This window comes from Pseudochaenichthys georgianus, chromosome 8 (assembly GCF_902827115.2).
Source record: "Pseudochaenichthys georgianus chromosome 8, fPseGeo1.2, whole genome shotgun sequence".
In the NCBI taxonomy this organism is placed as follows: Eukaryota; Metazoa; Chordata; class Actinopteri; order Perciformes; family Channichthyidae; genus Pseudochaenichthys; species Pseudochaenichthys georgianus.
In genome coordinates this window covers 6178410-6197210 of record NC_047510.2, presented here as the reverse complement: position 1 = coordinate 6197210, position 18801 = coordinate 6178410, and the positions used below count along the sequence as shown (strand labels likewise).

Here is an 18801-nt window from a genome sequence, read left to right as displayed (position 1 = left end):
TGGCACCTTGTACAGCAGCCTCCCCTCTGTATGAATGACGAGTTGTATGTGTTAATCTGATAAATGCAGTCCTTTTATCATTTACTATTTTGTGTATAAAAAAAGAGTACAATATTTTGTTTTGAGATCAAAATAAGTACTCTTCTTAATTAAAAGTGCCTCAAATTGAAGTACTTGAGTAAATGTATCTAATCCACCAGTGTTGTTGTTGTTATTGTGGTTTTTCATAATGTATGTGTTGTATCTCCAACAGGCCCTGGAATTATTTTGGTCACAAACCAGCAGAAAACTTCAAGATTCTCCACCCAGGTTTTATTTCCTATGTGACTCGCAGGTGAAGCGCAGCTGTAATTAGAGAATAATATTAATGTCAGTATCTCATGTTTTTATGTTTAAATTATTCCTTATTTTATTTTTTATTGTTTGTTTTTTATACATTTTTGTTTGAATTATTTTTTTCATTTTTCATTTTATTTACACACTTTTTTAAATGTCTTAATATTTGTTATCAATTTTATATTATTTTATATTATTATAAGTCGTTTTTTGTTATCATTTTCAGTTTCCTGCGGTCTCCTCTGCTGAAAGACATCAGGACTCGTCACCTCTACATGCCGAGCACCGGAGCTCTGATGCTGCTGACAGCACTGCACACCTGTGACCAGGTACACACACACACACACACACACACACACACACACACACACACACACACACACACACACACACACACACACACACACACACACACACACACACACACACACACACACACACACACACACACACACACACACCTGTCATTATAGCATGATGCCTGTCTGCAGGTTTCTGCGTACGGCTTCATCACCAGGAGCTACGCGTCGTTCTCCAATCATTACTACGACACCACCTGGCAGCCTCTTGGATTCTTCTCCAACCACGACCTGCAGATGGAGGGCCGGCTCTGGGAGGAGCTGCACCATCGGGGGGTCCTCAGGTTGTACCAGAGGGAGGGGGGCAACTGACAGGGCAAACATTTATACTAATAGATATCAGAAGGAAACTTCCGGTTGATTTCTCACATAAGGACAATTATCTTTTGCAAGTATTCTAAAATGTTAGCTTTAAATATTCAAATGATGCCTTATCTAATGCTATTCTAAATATAGTCTTAAACTTGGAAAGTGCCTATAAAATGTCCAGTTTTAATGTAACATTTTTTGTAATCATAAACCTTTTAAAAAGGTCCCTTACGTCTGATTATTTTACGTTGAAATTTGACTGTATATGCATTAAGAAGTTTCATTAATGCAGTTTATTTTGTTAATTTTTAAAGCAATTGCTGGGGAATATAAGCTCGAAAATATACATGGGATCCAAATTTGGGACGTGTCCATTTATACAAAACTGTCCTTATGATATATTTATCCTGTGTTTTACAATATAAAAATACTTTCCTAATATCTGTAACATTCATTACCAACAAGCTTGTACAATAATTAACTTTGTTTCAAATGTTTTATTTAATCACTCAAAAATTGTATACAACACTGATTTCAGATTCAATCTTTTTTTTAATAAAAATATATTTGCAAGTTATTGTTTCACTTTTCAATTTTAATAATTTGAGCATTCTGGTGATTATTTACTCATATACACAAACTAATATGGAGAACTTAGCTAATGCTAACTTATATTTTTTATATCAACTATGTGAGAATTGTCCCTTTTTCGCACCATTTTATTGACTCATGAACTCTGTAAAAGTTTAATAGTAAAATAATGAAAACAAATATATAATTGTGTGAATCTGAAGAGGAACATTAGCAAATGTTATAAATGAATTCCCCAACAACTGCTGAATATAAAAAGGCACCCTCTCTGGAAAAGGAGTGATACAATTGGGTGGGAGGGTCATATTTCATTAAGCTACACAACAAGAGCCAGAAATAAACAGATAATAACTAATTCATATTTCAAAATAAAAGCACGACTTTTAATGTTTCTTCTTTCTGTCTTTTATTGCTCTAAGAACGTGTGTGTGTGTGTGTGTGTGTGTGTGTGTGTGTGTGTGTGTGTGTGTGTGTGTGTGTGTGTGTGTGTGTGTGTGTGTGTGTGTGTGTGTGTGTGTGTGTGTGTGTGTGTGTGTGTGTGTGTGTGTGTGTGTGTGTGTGTGTGGTTTCATGTTTACACAGATTACATTTTAGTTGCTGGAAAGTAAAACTTCTGAAATAAATGTGGGTACAGCCTGACCAGCTGAAATAAATATATTTCCGGTTAAACTTTTTGATGAATAAAGAAGTATTTTTCTCAGTAAAACATCAGAAAAAAGAGACTAATTATAACTAATGTAAAGTATTGAAGTTGTTTGTTTCTTCAAAGTTACAGTTTAAAAGAAAAACCCAAATATATTAATTACACTATAAATAATGACATAGAAAAGCAGTAAATCCATCGGCCTATATGAGCTAGCTGAAACTTAGTCATTTTGGGTATGTTGGATTGAAAAATTGACATTTTCGAAATTTATAAATTGCTTCTACTACATTTCTGTTAGTGAATTATTCAATCATTATTTGTATTCAGAGTTTAAGTTTCCTTCTGATTGTTTTTTTTAACTAGCGGAAATGGGCTTCCATACCACATTACAAGTAAGTGACGACAAGCTTTATATATAAAGTCTTCTATGGTGACAAGTATCAGAATTACATTTTGTAGAAAGACATTTCTTTGTCAGGTTTTATTTAGAAAGGCTGATCCGGATGTTGTGCGTGTTGCTGTTTGTCACTTCACACGCCTCGTCCTGAACGCAGCAGCGGAGAGAATGTGGCATTCACGGAGAGGAGGGAAAACCTGGAAGAGCGTCACCGGGCGATGTGACGTACAAAGTAGGCTACTAAAGTCCGTAAAATTATGATATATGTGTTGGTTAACTCTGTTTGGGGATTTAACCACTATCTAACACTCTTGGAAGTTAACACTCCTGGGATATAAAACCCCACTTTTCTGGAATATCAACACAAGGAATACTCTGCCAGATCTCCGGAGTTTTCCTACAAACCGTGGTCCGCTACATTTCATGGGTTGAAAAGTTTAAAACATAACTGACTAAAAGAGGTAAGTTTCATATAAGATTATTTTTTCTTATTACGGTTTCGCTTTTAAGAAACGTGTGGTTACAAGTGCTTTAACTAACTTTGGTGTAAAGGTCGGTGTTGGTGGAGGTGCTCTCCCACGGTCTGTTTACATGCCAGACTCCTGCCGCAAAATGCGGGTTCCTCCGGTGCGGAAAAAGCTTCACACCAAACTCCCTTCTCATCTCTCTAAACTGGAGCCGTTTATTTAAAAGTCAACTCCATATCAACCCAATAAAGATTTGAATATCATTTACGAAATATATGTTCAACATCACCAAGGAGCACTTAGTTTCTGTAAAATACAAGGTGAATATTGGTTTATAGCTTGCCAACCTACGCCCCCATTGTGAGTATTTAAGTTGAAGACTTCCAGTTTTTAGAGGTTTATTAGTGCTTTTGAGTGCTTTAAATATAGCCGAATTTGCAACAGACTACAGCTTAATTATGCAAATCCTCCAAAATACATGTTTTATTTGTATTTTAAGTGGTTGATGAGGATGGGAATGTAGAATAAGATTTTTTTTAACGGAGTCCGGCTTGAAAATGTGCTTGCATCAAAGAAAATGGCACATTTCGAAGCTTATTAAAATGCAACTTGATACACACTGAGACTTTTCTATATCTTCAGATGCAAATCTTCTATTCTGCGTTCTATGATATCACTAAATGGCACTTAAAATATACGGTAAAAACTGGATGAATTGGCTTTAGTCACCTTTGTGGGTGAATGAATACAAGACTTCCAGTGTGAAAGGTTAATCAGTGCTAAGTGCTTCACGTACTGTTGTTGTGCAACAGACTACAGCTCAATAATGCAAAACGTCAAAATACATGTTATGTTTGTGTTTCATCTGGTAGATGAGAACGGGAATTTTTTTAACGGAGTCTGTCTTGAAAATAACGACGAATCAAAGAAAATGGCACTTATGGAAGCTTATTAAAATGTAACTTGATTAACACTGACACTTTTGTATGTATTTTGAGATATACATATTTAATTTAGTGTACTATGATATCACTAAATGGCACTTCAAGTCAGTAAAATGTAAGGTCACAATTGGATTACATGGGTTGCCAACCCCTTTTGTGCATAAATGAATACAAGACTTTCAATGTTAAGGGTTTTGCAGTGCCTTTTTAGTGATTCAAATATCCCCGAATTAACAACTGACTATTATTTCACGCAACACCTCTAAATACATGTTGTGTTTATGTTTATTGTGATTGATATTAAAGGAAAGTGGAATTGCTAACTTTTCTAATGGAGTCTGGCTTGACAAGCATCAAAGAACATGACACACCTTGAAGCTGAATACGGCTTTATTGCACTATGCAAACATCTTTTTGGGGTTGGCAATTATACTATGGAAAGACAGCCAAACAGCTTCATGAAAAACTATTCATCATGGCAACACATTTCATTATTCACTACTCTAACATTACTTCAAAGTAATATCTTGTCAAATGTTTCTTGTTTCAGAGCAATACACTGATTTATTCACTGCCACTTTGGAACACGTCTCTGAGACTTGGAGCCCCTGCAGTGTCAAAGAGAAATGTACGAGTATTGTTCATCTTGTCATGAATGCAGTGACAATACAAAATGCCTGAGGGAGGTGGGGGAAAGAGGGGGGGGGGCGTGATGGGTGTAAATGGGAATGACAGCTCTGCTTACGCCCTGTGCTCCTCTGTGGCTGCTGGTTATGTAATGAAATGAGTTGTAACCAGGAAAACAGTGCAGTGCCCTGTGATCCGCCTGCAAAGCCTCTTTCTGTTGATATAGCAGCAACTGTTTGTGTGAGGCCCGGTGCTGCAGCAGTGATCATGTTCTCATGCAGAGATCAAGACTGTCAACTGTGATGACGGTTATCTGAAAGAAACTGGAGCACAGACGCAGCTCTGACTTAACTCTGCCAACTCCTTCCTCTCATATCTGAGTTGTGCCTGGGCACTGGGCTGGAAGAGTTTAAGTAGCTGTCCTGCCGCTGAAATGAAGTGGACGCATATATTGTATCACAGAGCCCCGAGGGAAGCAGCAGAGCAGGACAAGTCAGCCGCACAGGGACTCAACGTCAAGTGGTTTCACCCAACCAATGTAGATTCATAAATGGAGTTTGGGGTTCAACTCCTCTGGTTTAGACATTTCAAATCCACTTCATGGAGTTTGGTATAACACCATTGTTTGCAGGGTTTAACATGGTTCTCAAATGTTGAACAAGTCAGTGGAGTTTGGTGTAAAACCCCTTTGTGTTCAGTGTTATATAACTCATGGTTTAAACATGTGAAATTGTTCTATGGAGCTTGGTGTAAAACCATTGTGTGCAAGGTTTAAACACCTCTTCCTCCAGAGAAACAGACTTCTTCTTTTACAACTTTTTTCACTGGCTTTGTGACCTGCAACAACATTAACATGAACCTTTCTGTTGGTCGCTTGTTAGCAGACCCTTCACGCGATAGCAGAGCGAACAGGTACAGGAGGCGTAGAGCGAGGGATCATTGCCCACTAGTTAATCGTTCGCAGATGGCATCAAAAAACCACCTAAATGGGTCGCGAAATATACTTTGGGGGCCGTTAATATACCTGGGCGGCCCGCCCAAGTTAAGACTATGTGTGGGAAACCCTGGCTTCAATGTGTCTTAAAAATGGGGGTTGCTAAAAACGGACTAAATGAGACTACTAAACGACATCATGCCGAACATTAGCCGCTGTTAGCTTAGCAGTTGTCATGTGGCGTTGTAGTTTGTTTATAGCCTAAGTTTAGCTTTTTACTTATTTAATATCCTTTTAAATTTGAACAATGAGAAAGGGGTGTATAAATGTGGAGATTATCTTGCTGGACAAAATATATTTATCATTGAGCTTTGTTTGCAAAGGCATTTTGTTTTCTCAATATTCTGTACAAATGGTTCAGTCCACTGAGACACATGTGACATTTGTGATATTGCAGTGTTTCCCCTACCATTGTCTTGGAGGGGCGCTTACATATATTTAGCACCCCCCCAAAGCAGTAAACCTAGGGGAAACACTGTAGTGGGTTATATAACTAAACGTTGATTGATTGAATTATCCAAAATCCAATGGAACAACCCCCTTGTGTTTTTGTGTAGGAAACCAGGGAATACAGAAATACATCAAGCCAGCGCCACTCTGAAGAATCTGTTTCAAACTGAGACTGCATTTAAAATCTCCTTGTAGTAACTTTAAGTTGCCGACAACATCTGCGAGTAAACCTGATTAGATTTAATAAGGGATTAAACCGGATCAGCTCTGATGGATTTTGGGTTTATACAATGCTACTCAACCTCAATCCTGTTCATCTGTTTAACTCTTTAACTTGACCTCATTAGAGAATCTGTGGTCGTAGTAAAACACCTCCAGGAGCTCCTGAGGGTTTTTCAGTTTTATACTTTTCTGATCTGGTTTTCTCATTTCTTCTCAGGACTGAACCACATCACCTTCTCCTCTGACATCCTGGAAATAACATATTCCCCCCAATACAAGAACAAAAGAGTGCAAAGAAGTCTGCGCAGGAAATTAGGATCAGTGTCTCCGCCTGGGCAGACTCCAGAGGACTTATATGAATTTGAGTGTGGAGAGTCTCACCTGAGGCAGGTCTTCATGCGTCCGACACGCAGCATGAGGCTCTGAGGAGGATTTTAAATAACGCTGGTTCAAGGAGGAGGAGGAGGATGGGGAAGGAGCAGGACCTGCTGCAGGCGGCGAAGAGCGGAGACCTGCAGTCCACCCAGAAGCTGCTGTCCAAGCTCAAAGCCAACAGGAACAGTAAGTAACACTATGCTTTTATTTTGAAAAAAATTGCTATAAGTTACAACGTTCTTTTATTCTGAAAAGTTGTTTGTAAGCTACACCATGATTTTATTTTTGAAAAATGGCTGTACATTTCGGCATTATTTTATCCTGAAAAACTGGCTGTAGGTTGCACCAGGGTTTCCCACACAGACTTTCCCTGGGCTTGTTGTATTCTTGTTTTATCCGTCCGCGAGCACGACACCATCTGCGATCGATTAACCCCTCCTGTACCTGTTCGCTCTGCTATCGCATGAAGGGTCTGCTTTATGCGCTCCGCAGTAACTCTGCTGCGAGGCTCCGGCGAACAGTTCATGAGCGTGCTCCACTAGTACCCCCCAACCCCCCGGGTTCCCGGCTACCACCACAAGTATATTTCCGATCTGTGGGAAACACTGGTTGCACCATGGCTTCATTTTGAAAACATGGCTGTAATTTACACCATGCTTTTTATTCTGTAAATTGGTTCTTGGTGTCACTACCCGATCTGCCGCCCTGCCCTATCTGCAGTGCGCATGTGCGTGATGGTCCGCCATATTGGACAACTACATACGGCAACTCTAATAGGACACTTGACACAGTGGCGTTTGGCAAAGCTGAAAAAGAACACTAAAAAAACCCGACAATATTAATCTGAAAGAGAGAAATTAGTTATTGTTCACTATTATTTAACAACTCTTTTTATTGGGTTCTTTTATTTGGGGTTGAGTACATTGTCAGAATGAGTGAGAAATTAATTGAACTTCTGTTAGACAGCTATCATACTGAATAAATATTTACTGTGAATGTATGCAAAGATGTATGGCATATGGCTGTCTAACAGAAGTTAAATCCATTTCTCACTTATTCTGAGTCTTTGTGCTTTGCCAAACGCCACTGTGTCAAGTGTCCTATTAGAGTTGCCGTACGTAGTTGTCCAATATGGCGGACCATCTCGCACATGCGCACTGCAGATAGGGCAGGGTGGCAGATCGGGTAGTGACACTAGGTTACACTGTGCTTTTATTAAAACAAAATGGCTGTAGGCTAAACCATGCCTTTGTTCAGGAAAATGGCCGTAGGTAACAATATGCTTTTACTCTGAAAAATGGCTGATGCATTCACAGTTATCTTTGGAGGTTGCGGCTTGTGAAGCTGCAGGGACTTCCTGTTGTTATTGGTAATTGCTTTTCATTGGCTAATGCTAAATAATAGAGGTTACGAACAACGATGCATTCAAGTGCTCCTCGGATGGTCTCCTTTTGATGTGTTCATGAGCTTTAAATTGTGGAAACACCATTGATACTTCAAGGAAGATGTGTTGTATAAATGTTGCTCGCTGATTGAATTGGGTCCCTTACTTGTTGTTGCACCTGTAAAAACCACGAAAAGGTTGCTTTTCCTAACTTTTCTGACTTTCTTTTTACATGGAGAGCAAATAACGGTTTCACTATAGCCGCGTTCACACTGCGGTACTTTTCCCACAAAGGTTCTTGCGAACTTAGTTCATGCGAACTCTTTAGTTTGCATGAACTAAGTACAGATCGCGTTCACACCAGAAAAAGTCCCTGGGGGTGGATTAGGCAAATGAAGCCGCTGATGTCACTTCTTCTTCTTCTGCTTTGGGTTTACTGGCAGGCCGCAAACCACTTCACGGCGTATACTGCCGCCCAAAGTCCCCGGAGTTGGGGACTGGCTTCAGTAGAAGCTGCTGGGAGTCCCAGCAGCTTCTACTGAAGCCTTTCGAGTAAATCGCCAGAACGCCGACACCTCCTCATCTCCACCGCTCCCATGTTTTATTTTGTGTTGCCATAAGTTAGTCTCTCTGCGTTTCTGCGCTGGGCTAATGCTAATGCTAATAATGCTAATGCGAGGATAATAAAATGGCGGCTTCACAAAACGTTTTGGGAGTTTTACGGGGCGTGGTTTGCAATCCGCCCAGCCAATCAGGAATATAGCTCTTTTCTCAAAAAAGAGCCGCTCGAAAGTCCCTGCTTTCTAGCAGGGACTTTCGAGGGGGTAAAAAGGTTCGCATGAACTACTTTTAGTACCGGCTCTTTTTGGTGTGAACGCGATCATGAACTAAGTTCGCATGAACCTTTGTGGGAAAAGTACCGCAGTGTGAACGCGGCTTATAATACCATATTACAAATGATTTGAGCAACTAAATTGTATGCAATACTTTTTAACCATCAAGGATGCACAAGAACGGCTAAGATGTAGTGGAAAAAGATTTAAAATTCCAAATCAATTCTTCTTCTTCTGAAAATGTGATATTTATTGAGGTTGAATTAATAATACATTTGACAAAAATGATCGTCTGCGGTGAATACATAAATGTTGCATCATGGGATATTTGAGGACAGCTACTGCTTCAAATGTAGATTCCAACCACACCAGTGTATTATCTTTGATCTCTGAGAGTAAAGGGTTTAGCCTCAGTCTGGATCTCTAAGAGACAAGTCTTTTGACCTCCTTCTCTCTCTGTCCGTGTGACGGGTGCAGACTCTGTCGCCTCGCTGCTTGCTGGAGACAGAGAAAAGGGCCCCGGGGCCGGCAGGAGGTCGCCTTTTATCACACGGCCCGCGTCCCGCGGGACCTCTGCAGGGGGTCAACACATGATGCGTTTATGAAAGTTTCAGGATGGGAGTAACCATTAAAAGGTTAACTCTAAAGAATGAAAGCGAAAGTACAGAAATATGTTACGGCCCGTCCACACTACAGCTTCAATAAAAGCTTGGAGCTGGGCGTGTCTGAAGCTTGGGGATTTTATTCGAGCAACGCGACCAACAACCAATCACTTGAATCTCCCGCCCCCGACATACAAAGCAAAAAACCCCGGGGATTTTATGCGAGCAATATATATATATATATATATATATATATATATATATATATATAAACTCCCCAAACAGCTACGGCGATAATTAGTTTCTCCTCCATCTTTTTTTGAAATATAGAAATGAACGGCGGGATATCTCTCCCAGCTTAGACGCGGTTTGATTGGCTAGGGCTTGAGCTGTCAGATTTTCAGAAACGGGATTTGATTGGCTGGCGCTGGCTACAATGTTCAACTTCTGACGCCGGAGACGGACCGCTATGCTACCCACAATTCAGTTCGGCGAAAAACGAGGAAACGTGACGTCACCCCATTCAAAGTGAATGGGCAGACGCGTTGGAAACCGTTTTTGAAGCTGTCGAAGCTGTAGTGTGGACGGGCCGTTATTGTCAACATCATTTATATTATCCAGCAGTGTGCAGAAAGCAACAAAGATAACACATTGATAAAAAGCGCTTGGGAAAAGGCAGAAAACCCAAATTACACAATGTTATAGAGAAAAATATATAAATATACAGATACAAGTTGGATAGAACGACCATTCGTTGGGAATTGTTAATAAACAGTATATTATATTACTAAAGCTTTCACACTGTTAATGCAAGGAGCAGCCATCTTGGATTTTGAGGTCAAGTTTAGTGAAATCTGACTTCAGAGGCCTTCCAGTTCAAATATCCGACTGGATACAAATGTTATGCCTTATACATTTAGTTTCCAACTCCATGTTTTACTAGCTTTGTTTTTTCTTGTTGGTTTGATTCCCAGTGAGAATATACCAAAGCAAATTCTTCTGATGTGTAAACCTACTTCGTAATAAAACCGATTCTGATTCTGAGAACACTTCAGTAGCCATTATTTAAAATAATCCTAAAAGTTGCTAGGAGGCGGAGTTAACAACGGGGAGGTGGAGCTTAAGACAGGTTTTAAGAATGGCAGGCGGGGTTTAAAACTTGGAGGCGGGGTGTAAGTAAAACATTCCAATGGATGCGGAAGAATGCTGGAAGATCTAAAGAAGATCCGGGTATTTTTGTACTTCAAAGTCAAGCCATTCTGGATTAATGCAGCACAGAACAACTTCAATAGGAATGAATGGGGCCCTGGGAAAAATAGGGACATATTATTATAAGACTAGAGATTGCTTGGTCATTTCCTGGTTTTATAGGCTGCTTTAGTAGTGTTTAATTCTTAAATTGTGATTATTTGTCACTTCAAACCGTCATTTTATCCACATTGCTAGGTATTTATCAACATTTTTTTAATGAATGCTTCAAAGGTCCAGCTTACAATATTGTCGCAATATTGATGTTGATGTACTTAATCAGAAAAGCACTAATATAATATCCATGGGTCGGAAAGTAGTTTTTCTTGAAAGTTCCACATGACATGAACGCAGATCACTTGGCAGGATCAGCAGGTGCTCGTCCTGCTCCCTCAGGGACTTCCTGCAAACCGTCACATGACCCAACCCCCCCCACCCCCCCCCATTGTCCTCCAACCCAACACGCGGCATCCATCACCTCCTAGGTTACATGAGAGCGTCTCCACCATTGTTACAGCTGTTTAATGTGCAGGTTTTCTTCATAAAGAAAAGCTTCTTTTACTTGCTAACAAGAAAACCTTTGACAGTCTTGTATTTATATGCTTCAGTGCATGTTACGTGGTTTTTAATGCATATTTGTGACCTAAACTGTCCTCCTGACATCTGCTGCGCCACTATCACCCGGATCTCCCAGATGGTGCCCCGCCAGGATTAACGGGAATTATATCTCTGGGGAGGGATGGGGACTGGGTGGGGGGGCCGCTGTGGAATCCCTTCCCACAGCACTGCGATTCACAGTCAGCACTCGGTGAATGCAACTCGATTACATTACCGTTTAACTCATTATTCATCAGCTCAAGTTACTTCTGAGGCATTCTTTAACAAAGTGCTTGTACAGTTACACTTCCTTTAGTCCCATTCACACTGTAAGCAAGGGCTACATTTCTCAGAAAGCCACTTTATTTCAGAGCCATTTCTACGCAAAACAATTGTTTCCTAAATCTTCGAAAATGTGATGTTTTTATTTTTTGACATTATCCTGGCAGGAAATTTTATTTTTAAAGTAAAACTAGAGACAAATATTCCCATAAAGTTTGATTCCATATTCAGTTAATGCTTATTTTAATACAAACAGCAACTGTATCTAAAGGAAAGCCTATTATATACGACATATATGGAGGCCAAAAGTTTCAATTCAATACTTATTTATGTGTAAATGGATGTTTTCATTCAAGGAAATCCCTAAATCTTCGCTAATTAAGTACAAAAGTCTCTCAGAGGAATTTATTAATGTCGAAAATCCACTTTACTCGTGATCCATGCTTTGAGAAAGTGAAAGTAATGTACGCTCTTTCTGGCTCGATATACAATTACAGGATGGACTTTTTTTTCTGACATCATTTCAGAAAATGTCCTTAAAGTAAAACTATAACAAATGTAATATTTAAGATTCAAGTTAATTAGTTCTGCGTACAATCTAACAGTATTTTACTTGGCTTACACAATGTAAAACGTCATTACAGTACATTTAAATTTCAACGTATATGGAGAGAAAAAGGCAATGGACGGCCAACTGGACAATAAACTCAGTAACTAAGCAAAGTATTATGGGGGAGGGGTCTTTTTCAGCTCAAGTTGTTAGCGTAGCATGTTTAGAAAGATAGTGCTTTCCCAAAAGCTTTTGCCAAATTGGTACTGTTCGCAAAAACGGAATATTTTTTAGTCTTAGATAATGTTTTATTATGCTGGTTACATCCTATTTAGAACCAAAATAATACCAAATATTTTATTTATTTCTTCTTTATTCTCATCCGACGCTGAATATGGAGGCGTATCCGTATGAATATATCGGAAAAATAAGGCAAACAGTGAAATGTTTATTTGAGTGCTATTTGAGCACAGGAAATCTTAATAAAAATATTGGCCCGTCAAACAAAAGTTATTGCATTTAAAAAATAATAGTATTTGTTATTGGATTACATTTGGTGGCGCTCGCTTCATGTTTAACTTTAATATGTTACAAAAACTCTTATTTTGTAATTGAAAGTATTTTTAAAAGCTGTCTTTGGACGTTTAACAACAGTAAACAGTAGCCAATAAAAGTGTCCTTGTAGGGCTTTAATATCTCCATCATTCTTCTTTAACAAACGTGAGTATCGTAAAGCCCTGTGTGTTTAATGACAAGGGAACCGTTGGGAAGCAAAACAAACCAGCACTGTCTTGTGTCGTGTTGGGGGGGGGGGGCTGGGGCTGGGGGGTCTGCTGTGTCTCCACACTAGGGCTCCACGATTTGGGGAAATAATCTAATTGCGATTTTTCTGACAGATATTGCGATTTGCGATTTTTGTTTTTAAGCGACCCAACGGAAGAAGTTTATTGTAAAATGCGGCCATATCTCCGGCTAGCAAGGTCTTATCAACGTGCTCCCGTCTCTAGCACCCCCGCAGCCCGAGCTACGAGTGAAAGAACTAAACTTACATGAAACTTCCGTTGGGTATCTTTAAAGTCGAGCTTCAGTTTAAGACTCACCCTGTAATGGATGTAAAACATGTGATGGAGCGTTGCTAACCTGACTCGGATGCTTTGTTTCACCAAACCATCTAGGAAAGCTCCATTGGAAGCCATTTGGAAAAGTATTTCAAAAATACTTGGCAGGTGATTGGATCAATCTGTCTATCACCTTCTATCATGGGCCACTTCTGATTGGTTAACAATGGCTGGTACATGTGGAGCACAGCACTTCTGATTGGTGTAGATGACTGACACACAAGAAGAACAAACAAAAAAAATCACAGGCTTTCCGATTTGATCATTGCATCATTTCAAATCACGATTTCGATTTAAAATCGATTAATCGTTCAGCCCTACTGCACACACTCGCTCAGACTGGAATGTTTCATTTATGAGTTTGAGTTCAAACTCAGACAATCATCCGCCACAAAAGCCAGCCTCTCTGCGGAGCCTCTGTGTTATTATGGACGGTCTTACTCTGCAGCTCGTCTCAGTTTCACCCTACATGCTCCCTTTTACCTCAAAGACTTCTGGGACTTCAAATCTCACTCGGAAAGTTTAACTCCAATCGAAACCCTGGGTGAGAGAGTGAGGCTTCTCTGTTTTACTGCAGGACACCTACCACGGGTATAAATCAAAACATCACCGACGCAAATGAATGAATAGCTTAAAGGATGATTTACATTTTGTCTTCACACAGTTTCACCACATACAGATCAGCAGTTCAGTTTTTTGTGTTCAAATGCCGGTTCTCGGAGAGGTCAATGTATAGGTTAATACCTCTATAATGATATTGAAAATATACAAAGAAATTAAAAAGATTTCAGTTGTTTCAATAATAAAAAGAAAGGAGCTCAAATTCATTTTCTAATGCATTTGTTTGCAGCATAAATGCCAACATATGAACTGATCCTCTAGCTCTCGAATGCTTCTCTTCATATATGGTAGCACAGTTAATGTTTGCTATTTGGACAGTTGGTTAAATAAAACAAGACAGTTCCATGGCATTCATAAACCAAAAGAAGGCAAAACATTTTAACATATTAAATAATATTTTCAAAAACGTTCTTAAGTCTTACGATAAAGGCTGACGTCGTTTTTTTTCTCAAATTATCTTCTAATAATCTCCTGAAATAACACCTCACTTACTTTCTACTCTTCTATTATTATAAAGTGATAAGAAAAACAGCAATAAACAAAGGATAACAACATGGGTGATCACGTACAGTTTCAGCAGTATGTTAGCATATTGTTACCCTTTTTAACGCATAACGAAAACTAAAGAGAAAATAACAAAGTGCAATATAAAACCAAATGAGAGGAACATTCACCACAGGCATGGTACCCGTGTAATACAATGTAATAATAGAACTGATTTCCTGCAACGAAACACTTCATTAATTCAGAACTAGTGTGTTTTCGTCAGAAATCATTTTACTGCCTCGTTTGTTCTCCGCTCGCTGCCATACAGCTCAGATCTCCTGCTGACAAAAAGGGAATACCCGAGTCACTTGACATCACATTTGTATGTAAGTGGAGCACATTGAGAGACAGGACGTTTCCTTGAACTCTGTTTGTTCAGCCCATCCATGGCATCTCACTGAGAGCTGCTTCTGAGAAAAAAAACCTTTAAACCCGGGAGAGAAGTTTCCACAGATTTGAGGGAAAGCGATAAACCCCCTCTGTGAAATGCTGCCTGTGTGTTTGAGCTGATGGTGTTTGCCTGTCAGCTCCACTGTTGGTGTGTTAAATGTTTAATTAGTCCAGTAAACAGACAGGATGCCTGCAGGATTTAAAGCTGTTCTGTCATACCTCTGAAGGGAAACAAAGCTCTGAGTGTTGGGGCTGATGGGCCCCCCAGGACCCCGGGCTGCCCGGGGCCAGACCTCAGTCTGACAGGAGAGGAAGAAGAAAAAGGATGTCTCACTCTGATTTGTTTTAAATCAATAGTGACCCTGCCTTAGAGAAAGTTAAACACAGAGTCCTAAGAAAGAGTGGGTTGTCAGTTATTTCCTAAGGATGTCATGATGAAGTTTAGTAGAAAAGAAAAACAACAAATCCCATGAACTTCAGAATACACTCCTTTTTTAATTTAATGTTTTGTCTGGAAGTTAAAGAGGTCGTATTCCCTCTTTATTTTGTAAAACACAGTTTTTCAACAAAAAGTCAGTTTCACAAGATTACATCATGATAAAGTTATAATTTACCTTTGGTCAATAATAATTTTGAATTTGTGAGCTTAAATGCATTATGACAACTCTTATGGTAACTCACAATGCAACTTCACTCCACTAGGTGCTAACGGCTAACGTTAGCTATCCTGCCGAGTTCAACACATATTTGTTGTTGAATATGTAGCATTTTCTGGGAAAAATAGGCTCCGTCCCAAACACATTTTCTATCAGCCATAGGACTCTGGAGCCCGTCCTAACCTATTCTAAATTCAGCAATGCAGAATGCGCATACTGTCTTTCAGCATTTTAACACTGAATCGGGAGTGAAGTTTTTGATTTTAGTGGAATTAATTATATTTTATGTTTCAATCAGGAAGATCTGTTCTGATTTGTTGTCTTCAGTGACACATAAAGCAATAAACACTATTTGCATGTGTGTAATTGGAAGGTTTTCATCAGTCATCCACATTGGCTCAGACACTATTTCTGCAATAGATAGGGACAGGCATTTATTTAAAGGGCTTGATACAATGGCATCCAGTTATCCCTGGGACAACATTTATTTTGGATGCAGCAAAATAACTATGGATGGATGCCATAGTTTCCCTCATATTGCTACATTGTGAACCACAAATATAGGTTGAGATTGCGTGCTATAGCTAACGTAAGCTGTTAGCTTATATGTTAAGAAATGTTGGTTTGTTTATTACCGTGGTAACGAATTGGTATAGACAAATGTGGAATCCCGTTTGACATTGTTTTCAACTATATTTTGTATTGTGACATCCCCAATAGACACTATATATTCCCACCTCACTTTGTGCAGCACCTGTGAATTAATAAGAGTATAAGGCTAATATAAATATAAATGCTGCCCTGCTATTGAACTCGTGTTGATAGTTGGCTGCCTTTCTATATTTCACATAAACACCGTTCTTATTATTATAAATAGATCCAGATTAAGCTGCCTGTGAGCATGCTCAGAGCGCCGGAGCAGGAAACTTTTTATAGAAGCTTTGAAAGGAAAACGAGACGATAATGAATGTAGTTGGAGGCTACATCCTGTGTGTATTGTGTAGTGTGTAGTGTATTGTGTGTAGTGTGTGCAGGAGAGTAATGGCTGCTGGTGTTTTCTTTTATACCTGCGTTATGTAATGGAGGTTCTGCACTTGGCTCTTTTTCATCTGTGCAGCGCTGATGTCACACGACTTTTTTTATGTTAAGTGACAGTGAATGCATCGTTCTGCTGACTGTACACACCTCTAGTGACATTTGTATTCATCCTGAACCACTTTAGTTTGACAGTAATACAATCAGGTCTTATAGTCACTATATGAATATGTCATTTACCATCCCTGTAAGGTGCTGGAAATGCTTGAATTTGGCTTTTGAAAAAGGTGTTACTTGAGCACATTAACCAGCAGTACAATTCCCAGAATCCTCATTTGTTTACCTTTTTTTTGTCCCCCTTCTGTAGAAAGGTGTCAGAAAACATAATCTGTTTTTTAATAGCGCAATAACATTCCAATTTATGTGTGAGAAAAAAAGTGCGGAATTAGCATGTTATACTGAATATAAATACGTAGTTGACTGGAGTTGCTTTGGGAACACTCAAAATTACTTACAATTATTTAATTCCCATTTAACCTGCAGGGTCTATGCAGGAATCCTGAAGTCAAATGTAAAACCTTTTAAGACCCTTTCCATACATTTTAAGACCTCATCGCCACTTCAAGTTTTAACCGGTTACATTGGCGACACACTTTACCTCACATTTACTACAGTATTGATCCTTGATTGGTCCTTCCTCCTTATCTTCCAACCATTTGGACGCAAACTTGCATTTCCCCATAACGATGTTGTTTAACAACCGGCGTAAACGGACCTCCGCGCTATGAAGCAGTGAGCGTGCGATGTCCTGTTCAGATGACGTCAGATCCAACGGGATGCCATAAATAAACTCCACAGAATCACACTACACACCTACGCAGTGATTACATTCAGGCAGACTGTAGAATACAACCTCTTTGGACAATGTATATACTTTATATACTACAACATTTAATACCTTGTAAAATGCCGTTTAATACTTTTTAATAGCCTTAATTTTCGCTAAATTTATTTATCAACTTTTAATACTTTTTAAGACTCCGCGGACCTGTTAAGGGGCTTTTTCCCCCATTTTTTTTTTTCTCACGAAACGGTGTCTCAGGGCTTCTTAAAATGTAATAAACTATTCATGTGTCCTGCTCATTTAACAGGAAGAAACTCAGCTAACTGATGATATGAACCCTGTTTACCGAAACAAAACACAAATCTCGCAAGAAGCGTCGAAATGAGCCCTGAGCGAAAAAATGCTAACGCACTCTAGGTATAAATCAATCGATATAGCCTACTTATCGGATATGCACAAACAAGCTTAGCTAACAAGCTGGGATTCCACAGATTCTAGAAATATAAGTATCATCACTGAGCGATCAGAACTCGCGACAGGGGAAGCAAATGCAGACATCACAGGCGTAGCTTTAGGTAGCAAAACACAGAGATATGCTCACCTGCTGCTAATGACAGCTTCCAGAGTGAATGACAGCTTCCTGTTTTGTCTCCTTGGATACGAGTCCAAACAACTCACAGACTGCACCGGGCGCTGACGTAGGCGCCCTGTGACCATCAGATTTGACAACGCTGATTGGCTGAAATTATGTTTTGGCGGCATAGTTTAAAGTTGGCAACAGTTGGCTTCTGCTGCACTCTCGTCTGGGCGCTGTCCATAGCGCCCAGACGAGAGAGGGTAATGATACACGGGCAAGGCCAGGCAGGAAACATGTGACTTATCAGTAACTTTAGACATCGTAACACAATTTTTTAAACGAGATTTTATTTTAGATTTTACATTTTACTGATACCAATTATATAATATTTACCTTGTTTATTAAACAAACAAACAAAAAAATATATATATCTTTTTTTATTTTTAATGTGGGAAGAGCCCATTATCTAGCAGAAATACCCAGAATCCTCCCGTGTTTTCATACTTTTTATTTACTGTAATTAAGAAGTGCAATTATTAGCATACTATACTCAAAACACATGTTATTTATCACAGGAAAAACTTGAAAATGCACATGGACCTACTTGAAAAGTGCTTGAATTGACTGTTGTTTGAGCACATTGAACAACAGTAAATTACCCAGATCCTCTCTTCTAAATTCTCTTGTGATTTCCTTGAAGTTGTCACCCTTCTGTAGAAAATGTGGGTGTTATAGCACAATTACTACTGATTTATTGTGATTAAGAAATGCAATAATCAGCATACTATACTGTATATAAAT

At 39.2% G+C, this 18801-nt stretch overlaps 2 protein-coding genes across 5 annotated transcripts in view; both read left to right on the top strand.

Moving 5' to 3' along the window:
• Positions 1-255: 255 nt before the first annotated feature.
• Positions 256-1517, top strand: LOC117451759 (alpha-N-acetylgalactosaminide alpha-2,6-sialyltransferase 2-like). The gene is made up of 3 exons (XM_034090141.1): positions 256-334; positions 563-665; positions 828-1517. Exons 2-3 carry the CDS (start codon positions 612-614, stop codon positions 1005-1007), a joined length of 234 nt encoding a protein of 77 aa, XP_033946032.1. The 5' UTR covers positions 256-334; positions 563-611; the 3' UTR covers positions 1008-1517.
• Positions 1518-2805: 1288 nt separating this feature from the next.
• The window catches only part of LOC117451043 (caskin-2-like), a 95600-nt gene continuing 79604 nt past the window's right edge, over positions 2806-18801 (top strand). For all 4 annotated transcript variants that reach the window (XM_071203935.1, XM_071203934.1, XM_034089123.2 and 1 more), the window contains exons 1-2: positions 2806-3099; positions 6560-6903. In XM_071203935.1, the coding sequence (XP_071060036.1) occupies positions 6810-6903 (94 nt within the window). In that variant the 5' untranslated portion in view covers positions 2806-3099; positions 6560-6809. The remainder of the gene's footprint in view (positions 3100-6559; positions 6904-18801) is intronic.

Bases quoted from the DNA above. Each gene is read 5' to 3' on its own strand.
- LOC117451759 (XM_034090141.1), top strand. From the start codon at position 612: ATGCCGAGCACCGGAGCTCTGATGCTGCTGACAGCACTGCACACCTGT. The intron at 666-827 runs GTACACACACAC...GCCTGTCTGCAG, and splicing joins CACTGCACACCTGTGACCAG to GTTTCTGCGTACGGCTTCAT.